This window comes from Moschus berezovskii, chromosome 17, assembly GCF_049115385.1.
Source record: "Moschus berezovskii isolate FMDL1 chromosome 17, NW_MosBer_1.0, whole genome shotgun sequence".
In the NCBI taxonomy this organism is placed as follows: domain Eukaryota; kingdom Metazoa; phylum Chordata; class Mammalia; order Artiodactyla; family Moschidae; genus Moschus; species Moschus berezovskii.
The window spans coordinates 55,208,379-55,221,271 of NC_142476.1; the positions used below are offsets into that span (position 1 = coordinate 55,208,379).

A 12,893-nucleotide genomic window follows, 5' to 3' on the forward strand; every position below is an offset into this window, starting at 1 on the left:
TAACCACAACCGTGAAGAAGTATAGGGTACTGATGATTGGCAGCATCAGTAAAGGCCTCCTGGAGGAAGTGATCTTTGAAGTGATCCTTTACACATTAACATGGTTCTTTGAGGACAGCTGGCTTTATAGGGAACAGTGGAGATAATAGTAGTAAAAGTTTAGTGGCAGAGAAGCGTATTTCTGAAAAATTGGTTAGTGTGGCCATCTTCATGGCCAGTTCAAATTGCTGGGTTGTCCTTTTAATGAACTATGTGCAAAGCAAATAGCACAGCATCTATCTGGTTAAAAAATAAGGTTCATGTGATTTGACTTTAAACTAGCACTATATATATATATATATATATATATATATATATATATATATAATTTTAACTGACTGTAGCTCTGATTCTTGAATATTCATCTGTTTCTGTAAAGATTTCCTAATTTTTTTCTTTTTTTTTTATTGGAGGCTAAATTGTTTTACAATATTATATTGGTTGGTTTTGCCATACATTGACAGGAATCCGCCCCAGGAGATTTCCTAATTTTTAACTGCATTTTAGACATTTTAATGAAAAGCTTCGAATCGAATCTGTGTCTCGTAAACTGATACTTTGGATAAAATAGGGAACTTTATATTGATTACGTCCAATATTCAAAATGTTAAGACAGTCTCAGTTTTATTCCTGAGACAGAATAATACATGTTGTCATTGCTTTAATACTTCTTTATATGTTCTTTTTTAAGACTTAAAACAAGGTTTAGTTCATCAGTTAGCCCTTGTAAAAATAATTTTTAGGAAATTCAGGAAAGAATTTATATTGTGAAACTTAAAAAGTAATTGCTTTGTTCTTCCCCTCTCATATAAATAGCTTAGGAGTAAGAGAGATTGTATTTGGGTAGGACTTTATGGGACCTCCCTGGGACAGTCACTTCCCCCATACCCTCTACTTTAGCTCCTCTCTGAGGTACCCAGATAGTAGTCTCTGATGCACATTTCCTGAGTTGTTTTACAGATGTATAACAAAATTACATGTGCCAAAGTCATTTCTCTCTGTCTTTAGGAAATGGAGTTATTTTTTCCTTCCAGTGGAGTGTGTGGGCCAGCAAACACTGCTAAATTTACCAATTGTACTACTTGTTGCATTGTTAAGCCCCATGCTGTCAGCGAAGGTAAGTACTGTGTTAAATATAATATATCAATACATTCTGCTAATAGCTGAATTTGTTAATATTTGTTTTGTTGATATAGGTTATGTGTTGAAATTATAGTTTTAATATTTCCATTCACTTTTTTTGAAGGCACATGAATAAAAGTGATGTAATATGAGGGCAAAATCTGAGTTTATATTTGTTTCTCGTTGTGCATTTCTAAAAGGTGTTCCTTGGGTTCCTGCTCTTGCTCATTCTGTTACTGAGCTTGGTTCCCTGACTTTTAATCTGCTTTCTCTTCTCCCAGCCACATACTGTGGTTAACTTAATTCACTTAAGCAGCGCTTCTAATTTAAAGCAGTGTCTATCAGATCTGCAGTATGCCCTTCCTGAGAAAGCTGGAAACTTCTTTTGGTTCTGAGTATCTGAAACAGAGTTCTTTCATATGTGTGTGTATGTGTGTGAAAGAGTTTGCAATTTTTTTCTTTATTTTCTTCACGTGTTTGTTTTAGTCTGTTCAATATATTTTTGTCAGCCATCCCAAATCCTTTTGGAAATGAGATGGGGTATAATTTAAAAGGTCATCTTTAAAAAACTGGAATATACTAAATAATAGATGTTTAAATAAATACTAAATAAATAGTATTTATTTATACTAAATAAATAATAGATGAATGAATGAAAGGATTTTTAAAATTTTTATTTTCTAAGTATTATATGGGTTTAAATCATTTTTAGTTTTTAAAGATTTAAACTATATTTCATATACTCATATTTGATATATGAAAGTAGAGGCATATGAGTTCAAGTAAAAGAAATTTTTGTTGAATCTAATCAGATGGCAGAATATTTTATTTAAACTTTGATATATCAAGGCATTTTTTATTTTTAAATTTAAATTTTAGGGATATTTTAAACCACTGTGAAATGCATAATTAACCCAATTCAGTTTGAGCTATGACTATATGAAATATAGTTTCAGGTCTCATGTTGAATTTATTATTATTACTTGGCCCCCTTCCCCTGGCTGGTTTATGTTTTTTTTTCTATAATGATCCGATTTCCTGGTGCATTTAATTTTACCTGTGGTCTCGAAGAAGAGATTTTTTTAAAAAAGGAGTTGTTAAGAGAGCAGCTGAAATGGAATAATGGAATATTATCTTTTGTTGACTGTCCACTCCCCCAAAGAAGGCCAAAAAGGCTTGTTGATTAAGCAAAACTGAGTTTATTGCTTACTACAGTAAGGAGATCACACCAGGATGGACTCTTAGTGGACTTAACAATGGAGAGGTCATGGGCAGATAGTGTAGAATTTCAAGTGTGACCCTGAGAGATTTAAGATAGGTTTGTCAGTGCAGTGATATGATTGAAATGGGGTAAAATTTGTAATATAAGAGTTTAGAATTAGTAGAAACATTGAGGCAAGAATCTTAATCAAGTTTTAAAAGTATACAACTGTTTGAGTTATTTGCCCCATTGAAGGAATATTGTGAAAAAGAACAGTTTGAATAGTCTGTTGTTGAGATAACCGGACTTTTGGGAGGTTCTTAAGCTGAACAGTGAAGTTATTTACTGATTTACAGTTTTATCTTTGTGGGCAGTAATTTCTTGGCACAAATGATAGTCATGTGGATGTAAGTGGCCTTGGTTCTTAGTATTCTAGTTAATCTATATGGATGTAGTGATTCACTTCTAACTTCTAAGAGAACTAGAAAAAGTTTAATTTGTGGAATAAATGGTGGAAATTTGGGGTATTGTAGTCTTTTTACCTAAGTAGATTGAAATATATTTTGTTATTTGGGACTTAGGATTTAAAAGGGAAGAAAAACAAGGTGAATTTTCTTGTTTTGTTTTCTAATTTAGAAATTACGCAATTTCTAATTTAGAAATTGTCTTGATGTCCTTAGTATTATTTACATATAGTTTAATTCCATTGATAAAATGAATTATTTTTACTCTGAAATCAGGCTGTGTAGATTGTATTCTGGCTCTGCTACTTACTAGCCATGGGAATACTGGATAAATTACTTAACCTCTTTGTACCTTGTTTTTTCATCTATAAAATGGGAATAATAGTATCCCCTCTTCAAAAGGTAGTGGTAAGGTTTAAATGCACTTAATGTAATGGTTACATGACTAAATGATTAATTAAGTGATTAAATGTAGAGATTAATGTCCTAAACAGTACAGAACTTAAAGTGCTAAATGTGTTAGGCATTATTACTATTATGATTACTACTATATTCCTACTACCACTGCTGCTGCTGCTGCTAAGTCACTTCAGTCATGTCCAACTCTGTGTGACCCCATAGATGGCAGCCCACCAGGCTCCCCCATCCCTGGGATTCTCCAGGCAAGAACACTGGAGTGGGTTGCCATTTCCTTCTCCATGTGTGAAAGTGAAAAGTGAAAGTGATCATTATCTTTTACTTTTTAAATAAAGGTGAATGATGCCTTAGAGACCAAGCAGTAATTTAAAATACTAACAAAATCCAACATCCGTCATCCACAGAAAGAAAATCCCTTTATTGTTTGAGGAACAAAATATTTTATTTTTTTAAAGTCTAAACTTAAGCCCCATCTAGTTGTTTCGGAAGCTATCAGCAATTACCTATTCTGATTGTCCATTACTGTTGGCATTGGGCAGGAGATGTTAACCAAATCCGGGAGAGCTGCTTTTGCACTTGTAATGGTCAAGACATTAGGCTTTTTGATATATTAGAATCCTGAAGTTTTGTTGGAAATTTTCCTTTCTTTTAACAGATTATTGCATTAAACAATTCGCTGCATTTTTTGTAACATTCTCCTCTCTGATTATATGTTCCTCCTCAGTAAAATAAGTTAGGATAGTTTAAGAATAGAATAGAATAGATAGTATTCTGTGAAACTGTGTAGAAAATTCTTATGAAAGAAAAGTATATTGTGTAGCTCACTGTTGTGTTTTGGCTCTAAAAACTAACTTACTACCTAACAGGAGTCCCCCTGAATTTCGGCTGATTGACTTTGGTTAAGTTCCCAGCGTTTTGTGTGTTGGATTTCCTTCAAGTAATTCAGCATCTGGAATACTATGGAAGAGGCATGACAGTTTTTGGTATAGAGAGATTGGATTTACATATGATTTCACTTGTATGCGGAATATAAAAAATGAACAAAGCATATACAGACTCACAGATTCCAAGAATAAGCTTGTGGTTGCCAGAGGGGGAGGTGGACAAAACAGGTGAAGGGGATTAAAAGGTACAAATTTATAAAATAAATAGGTCAGGAGGATGTAATGCACACATAGAAGAGTCATTATCATTGTAACAGATTTGTATGGTGATGGAGGATAACTCATCTTACTTGTGGTGATCATTTCAGAGTACAGAATCAGTGTACACCTGCCACTAATGTGGTATTATATGTTAATTGTAAATAAAGGATTGGATATAACATTGTTAATCTCAGTTTCAATAAAAATTCTTGGAGTGGGCCCAGCTTTGCTAGGAGTTAGAGTTTTAAACTCTAAAACTCACAGTTTTAGAGTTTTGTGATTGTTTTATCCTATCTGAAGCAGTAAACAGTCGAAGGGAATGTGCAATAGGTTCATTGAACTATTGTACATATAAAGCTCTGACTTTGTATGGAGCTTAGCATACATTTTTGAAGCACAAAATTATAGGTATTGAAAATATCTAATGAATTGTAAGTTATGGGGACTTTCAATGAAGTCATCAATGCGTTCACTTATAAGGAATCTCAAGAGTTCTGTTAGTTCCTACTAGAGTATCCCAGTCTTCAGGAAGGATTGCTTTTAATGGTCCTAACAAAGTAGTTGTGCATTAGGCTACTGCAAACCTTTTAGAAATAGTGAAATTTGCCTGCTAATATGTTCCAACGTCTAATACCCTTTAGAAGGAAATGAGTGCCCCTAGGATTGTCCATTGTAATGTCTTGACTGAGGGCAGAGAAGAAAGTCTCCTCAAATCTTGTTAATGAGACTGTTAGAAAGAACTTAAGTATAGAACAACAATAGTTTTTTTATTATTAATACTAATTGTAGTTCATGTTTATGGGGTGATAAGTACTTTACATGAATTATTTAATTCTTAAAACCGTGAGGCTAGGTATTATTTGACATGCATGCCACAGAGGAAGAAACCTAGGCAGTGAGATGTTAAGTAACTTGCCCAAAGTCCCACAACTCTTAGGTGGTAGGGTTGGGATTTGAACCAAATTTGTCTTCATTTTATCACATTATACTATCCTGCATCTACATGGGTTATCACTTAGACCCTAAAAATCCCCATCATCAAGTTTCATTATTAACCCCATTTTACCCATGTGGAATCTAAGAATTAGAAGGGGTAGGTTATAACTTGAAATCCAGGGCTGTTTGATTCCACAGCTGGAATTATTTGTGATATTGTGCTACTCCATGAATATTGAGATCAACTAATTGTGGAAAGTCGTTCCTGATATGTATGAAGGGTAATCTGAATATCTTAAACATAGTTTTAAAAATCTTAACTGGGTGGAAAATACTTATAGTTTAAGATGGAACTTGGAGAAATGAATGCTGTTCTGGTCAAGGTAACGGTTAAGAGATGAATAACAAGTTCTTAAAAACTGTAAATTTAGCATACTTTCTTAAAACTTTTCAGTTAAATGGGAATAATGCTTTTTATATTTCTAAAGATGTTTAGTTTGATTACAACAATCATTGTTCTTTTTAACTGTTTTTATTTTCGTTTTAAAATTAATTTTTATTGGAGTATAGTTGCCTTAGGCTTCCCTGATAACTCAGTTGGTAAAGAACCCACCTTCAATGCAGGAGACCCCGGTTTGATTTCTGGGTTGGGAAGATCCCCTGGAGAAAGAAAAGGCTACCCAATCCAGTATTCTGGCCTAGAGAATTCCATGAACTGTATAGTCCATGGGGTCATAAAGAGTTGGACATGACTGAGCGACTTTCACACACAGAGTTGTCTTACAAGTTGTATTAGTTTCTGATGGAGCAAAGACAATTAGTTATTCATATATAGCCCCTCTTTTTAAATTTCCTTCCCGTTTAGGTCACCACTGAACACTGAATAGAGTTCCCTGTGTTATACAGTGGGTTCTCATTAGTTGTCTATTTTATGCATAGTGTATATATGTCAATCCCAATCTCCCAATTAATCTCACCACCCCACCCCCAACCCTTGGTATACATATGTTTATTCTCTATATCTCTGTCCCTATTTATGCTTTGTAACTAAGTTCATCTGTAACATTTTTCTAGATTCCACATATAGGTAATATTATATGATGCTTGTTTTTCTCTTTCTGACTTCAGACTTCTGACTTCAGTCTGTATGACAGTCCTTAGGTTCATCCGTCTCTGCAGATGGGACAATTTTGTTTTTTTTTTATGGCTGAGTAATATTCTGTTGCCTCTTTATAAGGCTGGATACTGTAAAACTCTTAGAGGAAAACATGGAAAACATTCTTTGACATAAATTGCAGCAAGATCTTTTTTGACCCACCTCCTCGAGTAGTGAAAATAAAAACAAAATAAACAAATAGGACCTAATTAAATCTAAAAGCTTTAGCACAGCAAAGGAAACCATAAATAAGACTAAAAGACAGCCCTCAGAATGGGAGGAGATATTTGCAAATGAAGCAGCTGACAAGGGATTAATCTCCAAAATACTCAAGCAGCTCAATATCAAAAAAAGAATACAAACAAAAAATGGGTGGGAGGCCTACATAGACATTTCTCCAGAGAAGACATACAAATGGCCAACAAATACATGAGAAGATGCTCGGCATCACTATCACTGGTTATTAGAGAAATGCAAATTAAAACTACAATGAGGTATTACCTCACACCTATCAGAATGGCCATTATCAAAAACATCTGCAAACACTAAATGCTGGAGAGGGTGTGAAGAAAAGGGAACACTCCTACATTGTTGGTGGGAATGTAAATTGGTACAGCCACTATGGAGAACAGTATGGAGGTTCCTTAAAACACTAAAAATAGGACTACCATTTGACTGAGCAATCCCACTCCTGGGCATATACCCAGAGAAAACCATAATTCCAAAAGATACATGTACCCCATTGTTCATTGTAGCACTATGTACAATATCCAGGGTGTGGAAGCAACCTAAATGTCCATCAGCAGAGGAGGGTATAAAGAAGATGTGTACATCTATACAGTGAAGTATTACTCAGTTCTTATATTGTTTCATCCCGTTTTTAAAGTTGAAGTCTTTTCCTAGATGTAATTTATTTTCATGTATTTCAGGTTACTCTGTCCCTTGCTTCTGCACTCTAGAACCACTCCCTTGTTCCTTTTCTCCTCAGGGCCTTTCTACTCCTTTCCTTTCCCTGTGATGTGCATCCCTTCCTCCTTCTCCCACCCCCCAAAAAGTCATTTTTCTCAGGGAAGCCCCAAATGACATGTTCTCTTGGCACTCTCTGCTTTCCCTTTATGGCACTTAGCATGGTTTGCTATTATATATTGTGTAATTATATGTGTATGTGTGTATGCATGTCGGAGAAGGCAATGGCAAGCCACTCCAGTACTATTGCCTAGAAAATCCCATGGATGGAGGAGCCTGGTAGGCTGCAGTCCGTGGGGTCGCTAAGGGTCAGACACTACTGAGCGACTTCACTTTCACTTTTCACTTTCACACATTGGAGAAGGAAATGGCAACCCACTCCAGTGTTCTTGCCTGGAGAATCCCAGGGATGGGGGAGCCTGGTGGGCTTCCGTCTATGGGGTCACACAGAGTCGGACACGACTGAAGTGACGCAGCAGCAGCAGTATGCATGTATATACATATATAGCTATAATACATAATATATATTAATTTTGAGTGATCATTCATTTTTACCTCTGCTGTATTGCAAACTCTGATTATAGGAACAGTATAATTTTCACTGTCATACTTTAAAAAATATTTTGTACTCCTCATTGTAATTTTTCTTTTAAGAAAAGAAAGTGAAATAAAGTGTTAGTTGCTCAGTCATGTCCTACTCTTTGTGACCCCATGGGCTGTAGCCCACCAGGCTTCTCTGTCCAAGGGATTCTCCAGGCGAGAATACTGGAGTGGGTTGCCATTCCTTTCTCCAGGGCATTTTCCTAACCCAGGGGTTGAACCCTGTCTCCTGCATTGCAGGCAGATTCTTTATCATCTGAGTCACCAGGGAATGTGTTATTTAGGAGTCTTTAGTATCTGAGTGTTGTCAGAAAATGTGGCCTCTGTGATGTTTGTTTCTTTGAAATTTGTTGTTGTACTTTGTGACTTAACTAGTGACTCATTTAAAAAATTCCAACGTGTGTTTGAAAAGAAGGATGTTGCTGCATTGTTCTCTCTTTATATATAAGTATTTATTAATTCAAACTTGGTTGCCCCAAATTGTACTTTTTTTGGCCTGCTTGAATAATCAGCTTCTGAAAAAAACTTCATTAAATTCTTCCATGTTAAAATTATCTTTTATTATGAATTTGTCATTTCTCCTTTCAATTTGGACTGCTTTGTTTATCTTGAGGCTTTTTCTTGTGTGATTATCTTTTTATTCCTTATGTAGTGTCTTACTTTAGTTCCAATAATTGTTTTTTGTTGTTTACTTTAAAAGAAGCCATATATTTTTATAATTTTTAGCCTTTTCCTTATAATATATATCTTATAATCATTATAACTGAATTTTATTTCATTCCTATTTAAATTTTTTTTGCTTTTTCAATCCAGTCTAGCAGTGTTAAAATAGTTGAATTTAACTCATTGCCATTTATTGTGATAACTGATTTGGATTCCTTTTTTTATCGTGCTTAAGATGTTTTTTTCATTCTTTCTCCCTGCTCTTTAATGTCCCACCTCTTTCCACTTTCTGTTAGATGGATAAATTTTTCTTTATTTCCCTCTTTCTCTATTGTTTATCTGCCAATTTGAAAGCCCTAGAGAGGGGATCAGCAGACTATAGCCATTGGGCTAAGTTGGATGAGCTGCCTGGCTTTATAAATAAAGTTTTATTCGGTACTCCCTTGGTGGTCCAATGGTTAGGATTCTGTGCTCCCAAAGCAGGGTACCTGGGTTTGATCCCTGGTGAGGGAAATAGACCCCACAATCCACAACTAAATATCCCAGAGGCCACAACAAAGATGGACGATCCCAGATGCCATGACTAACACCTGGTGCAGCCAAATAAATACTTTTTTTGTTAAAATAAAGTTTATTGGAACACAGCCATACTCATTTATTTATGTATTGTCTATGGCTGCTTTTTATTGCTAAATTACTATGATTGAGTAGTTGTGACAGATAATAGTAAATCCTGAAAAGCCTAAAATATTAACTGTCTTACCTTTTACAGAAAAAGTTTACTGACCTCTGATATAGAGTATATATTTTTTAATTCATTTGTTCAGTTGCTAAGTTGTGTCCAACTCGTGTTCAACTCTTTTGCGACCCCATGGACTGTAGCTCGCCAGGCTCCTCTGTCCATGGAATTCTCTAGGCAAGAATACTGGAGTGGGTTTCCATTTCCTTCTTCAGGGATCTTCTTGGACCAGGAATTGAACCCATGTTTTCTTTTTGGCAGGTGGATTCTTTACCATTGAGCCACCAGGGAAGCCCGTATTTTTAATTGGTTCTACTTAAATAGATGGGGAAACAGTGAAAACAGTGTCAGACTTTATTTTTTGGGCTCCAAAATCACTGCAGATGCTGATTGCAGCCATGAAATGAAAAGACGCTTACTCCTTGGAAGGAAAGTTATGACCAACCTAGATAGCATATTAAAAAGCCGAGACATTACTTTGCCAACCAAGGTCCGTCTAGTCAAGGCTATGGTTTTTCCAGTGGTCATGTATGGATGTGAGAGTTGGACTGTGAAGAAAGCTGATCGCCGAAGAATTGATGCTTTTGAACTGTGGTGTTGGAGAAGACTCTTGAGAGTCCCTGGACTGCAAGGAGATCCAACCAGTCCATCCTAAAGAAGATCAGTCTTGGGTGTTCATTGGAAGGACTGATGCTAAAGCTGAAACTGCAGTACTTTGGCCACCTCATGCGACGAGTTGACTCACTGGAAAAGACTCTGATGCTGGGAGGGATTGGGTGCAGGAGGAGACGGGGACGACAGAGAATGAGATGGCTGGATGGCATCACCGACTCGATGCACATGAGTTTGAGTAAACTCCGGGAGTTGGTGATAGACAGGGAGGCCTGGTGTGCTGTGATTCATGGGGTCGCAAAGAGTCGGACACGACTGAGTGACTGAACTGTACTGAACTGAACTTAAATTTTAGCATCTTAAAATTTAAATTTTAGATTAAATTTAACATCTTAAAATTTAAATTTCTACTTAATTTTTAGCATCTTTAGTACTTAACTCTAATAAATAATATTAATAAAATTTGAGCTTGTTCACTCCAAATTTTTCCAAAGACAGACTTTAGAATGGTTTAAGCAACCACTGAGACCTTCTTTTCTCATATTCCAATTTATTGGTGTGAAAATGTTCTCCTTTTTAAATTTCAAATAACTTTATTGATGTATAATTATATAATACAAAATGTACACATTCTAATTGTACACTTTTGGCACTAATAATGTCAAACTCTTGGAGTTAAGAAGTCCTCCTTAGTGGATAAACTTGGTCCTGGCTGATATCTCTTGGGAAACATTTTGAGGATGAGTGGTTTTGATTATTTGCATGTTACTCGGTGAAAGCAGGAGGATTGAATAGATTTATTCCAGGCCTTATTGTGTGCCTTTATGATTATAAGGTTTTTTTTTAACCAATGATAAAGCAATGAAAAGTCACTATGTCTTTTATTGTTGAAAGTCAGGGCTTGCTCTTTATACCTGACTGGAATAAAGAGACATCTGTTGCTAGGCAGCCAAAGCACTAGCATCTACCAACTGTGATGTGTGCATCAGGAGTCTTAGACTCTCTTCAGAGCCTAGTGATATTTAGTACAAGTGAAATATCTATCTATACTCAAATGTCTGAATTAGAAGAAATAAGAATATAGATAAAAGAATGGCAGAGAGCTCAGTGAAGATCCTAATAACTCTATCTGGCAAGAATGATCATAGTATATAATGTTTGGAATGACTGTTATAATTCTATGGCTTGACACCGATTATGTGGCCTTGAAGACATTTCTTGATGTCTCTAAAGCTTTATTTGTTTATCTTTTTTTTCTGACAAATGAAGATGACAGAACCTACCTCATGAGTAAGTTAATACATGTGATGCATTTGGAATAGTTTGTCTAGTAAGTATACAATGAAGTGTTGGCTATTAGTAGTAGTAGCTTTAGAGATAATATCACATAACACATTTTTTTAAAAACCTGAATCAGTTATGTTTTATCGCTTTGTTACAACCATCCCCAAATTAGTCCTTAAAAATGGTTTATTATTTCTCACGATTCTTTGTGTTCTCTGGGCTCAGTTGGCAATTTTCTTGTGGTATACATGAGGTCGCTTGGTGGCTTCATGCAGCTCGGAACTGTGCTGGAGCTGGAATGTACAAGATTGTTTTTCATCCTTCCAAGACTATTTCCATGTGGCATCTTACCATTCAGCTTCCCTGGTGGCTCAAATGGTAAAGAGCCCACCTGCAATGCAGGAGACCTGGGTTCAACCCCTGGGTCAGGAAGATCCCTTGGAGAAGGAAATGGTAACCCACTCCAGTATTATTGCCTGGAGAATCCCTTGGACAGAGGAACCTGGTGGGCTAGAGTCCATAGGGTCACAAAGTCAGTCATGACTAAGCAACTAATACTTTTTCACTTCCTTACCATTCAGTAGTCTATCCTAAGCTTCATTATGGCATGGTTGCTGGCTTCCAAAAAGAGTAGTCCAAGTTAGTCCTCAATGTGCAAGAGCTCAAAAAGCCTCTGCTTCCATCATATCTTACTGTCCCAATGGCTAACTCTAGTCATGTGGCCAAATCAGTATAAGACGGAATTACACAAAGGCATGAATACCAGTACGTGAACCAAGAACTTCCAGATGTTCAACCTGGATTTAGAAAAGGCAGAAGAACCAGAGATCAAATTGCCAACATCTGTTGGATCATAGAAAAAGCAAGAGAATTCCTGAAATACATCAATTTCTGCTTCATTGACTATGCTTAAAGCCTTTGATTACGTGAATCACAAAAAACTGTGGAAAATTTTTAAAGAGATGGGAATTCCAGACCTCCTTATCTGCCTCCTCAGAAATCTGTATACAGATCGAGAAGCAACATTTAGAACTGAAGATGGAACAACGGACTGGTTCCAAATCGGGAAAGGAGTACATCAAGGCTGTATATTGTCACCCTGTTTAACTTCTATGCAGAGTACATCATGAGAAATGCCAGACTGGATGAAGCACAGACTGTATCAAGATTGCTGGGAGAAATATCAATAACCTCAGATACGCAGATGACACCACCCTTATGGCAGAAAGTGAAGGAAAACTAAAGAGCCTCTTGATGAAAGTGAAAGAGGAGAGTGAAAAAGTTGGCTTAAAACTCAACATTCAGAAAACTAAGATCATGGCATCCGGTCCCATCACTTCATGGCAAATAGATGGGAAACAATACAAACAGTGACAGACTTTATTTTCTAGAGCTTCAAAATCACTGTAAATGGTGACTGCAGCCATGAAATTAAAAGATGCTTGCTTCTTGGAAGAAAAACCGTAACCAACATAGACAGCTTATTAAAAAGCAGAGACATTACTTTGCCAACAAAGATCTGTCTAGTCAGAGCTGTGGTTTTTCCAGT

At 36.1% G+C, this 12,893-nt stretch overlaps 1 protein-coding gene across 5 annotated transcripts in view; it reads left to right on the forward strand.

Moving 5' to 3' along the window:
- NME7 (NME/NM23 family member 7) overlaps positions 1 to 12,893 on the forward strand; it is a 249,687-nt gene that overhangs the window by 66,464 nt on the left and 170,330 nt on the right. For all 5 annotated transcript variants that reach the window (XM_088845487.1, XM_088845489.1, XM_088845488.1 and 2 more), the window contains one exon: positions 1,048 to 1,156. In XM_088845487.1, the coding sequence (XP_088701613.1) occupies positions 1,048 to 1,156 (109 nt within the window). The remainder of the gene's footprint in view (positions 1 to 1,047; positions 1,157 to 12,893) is intronic.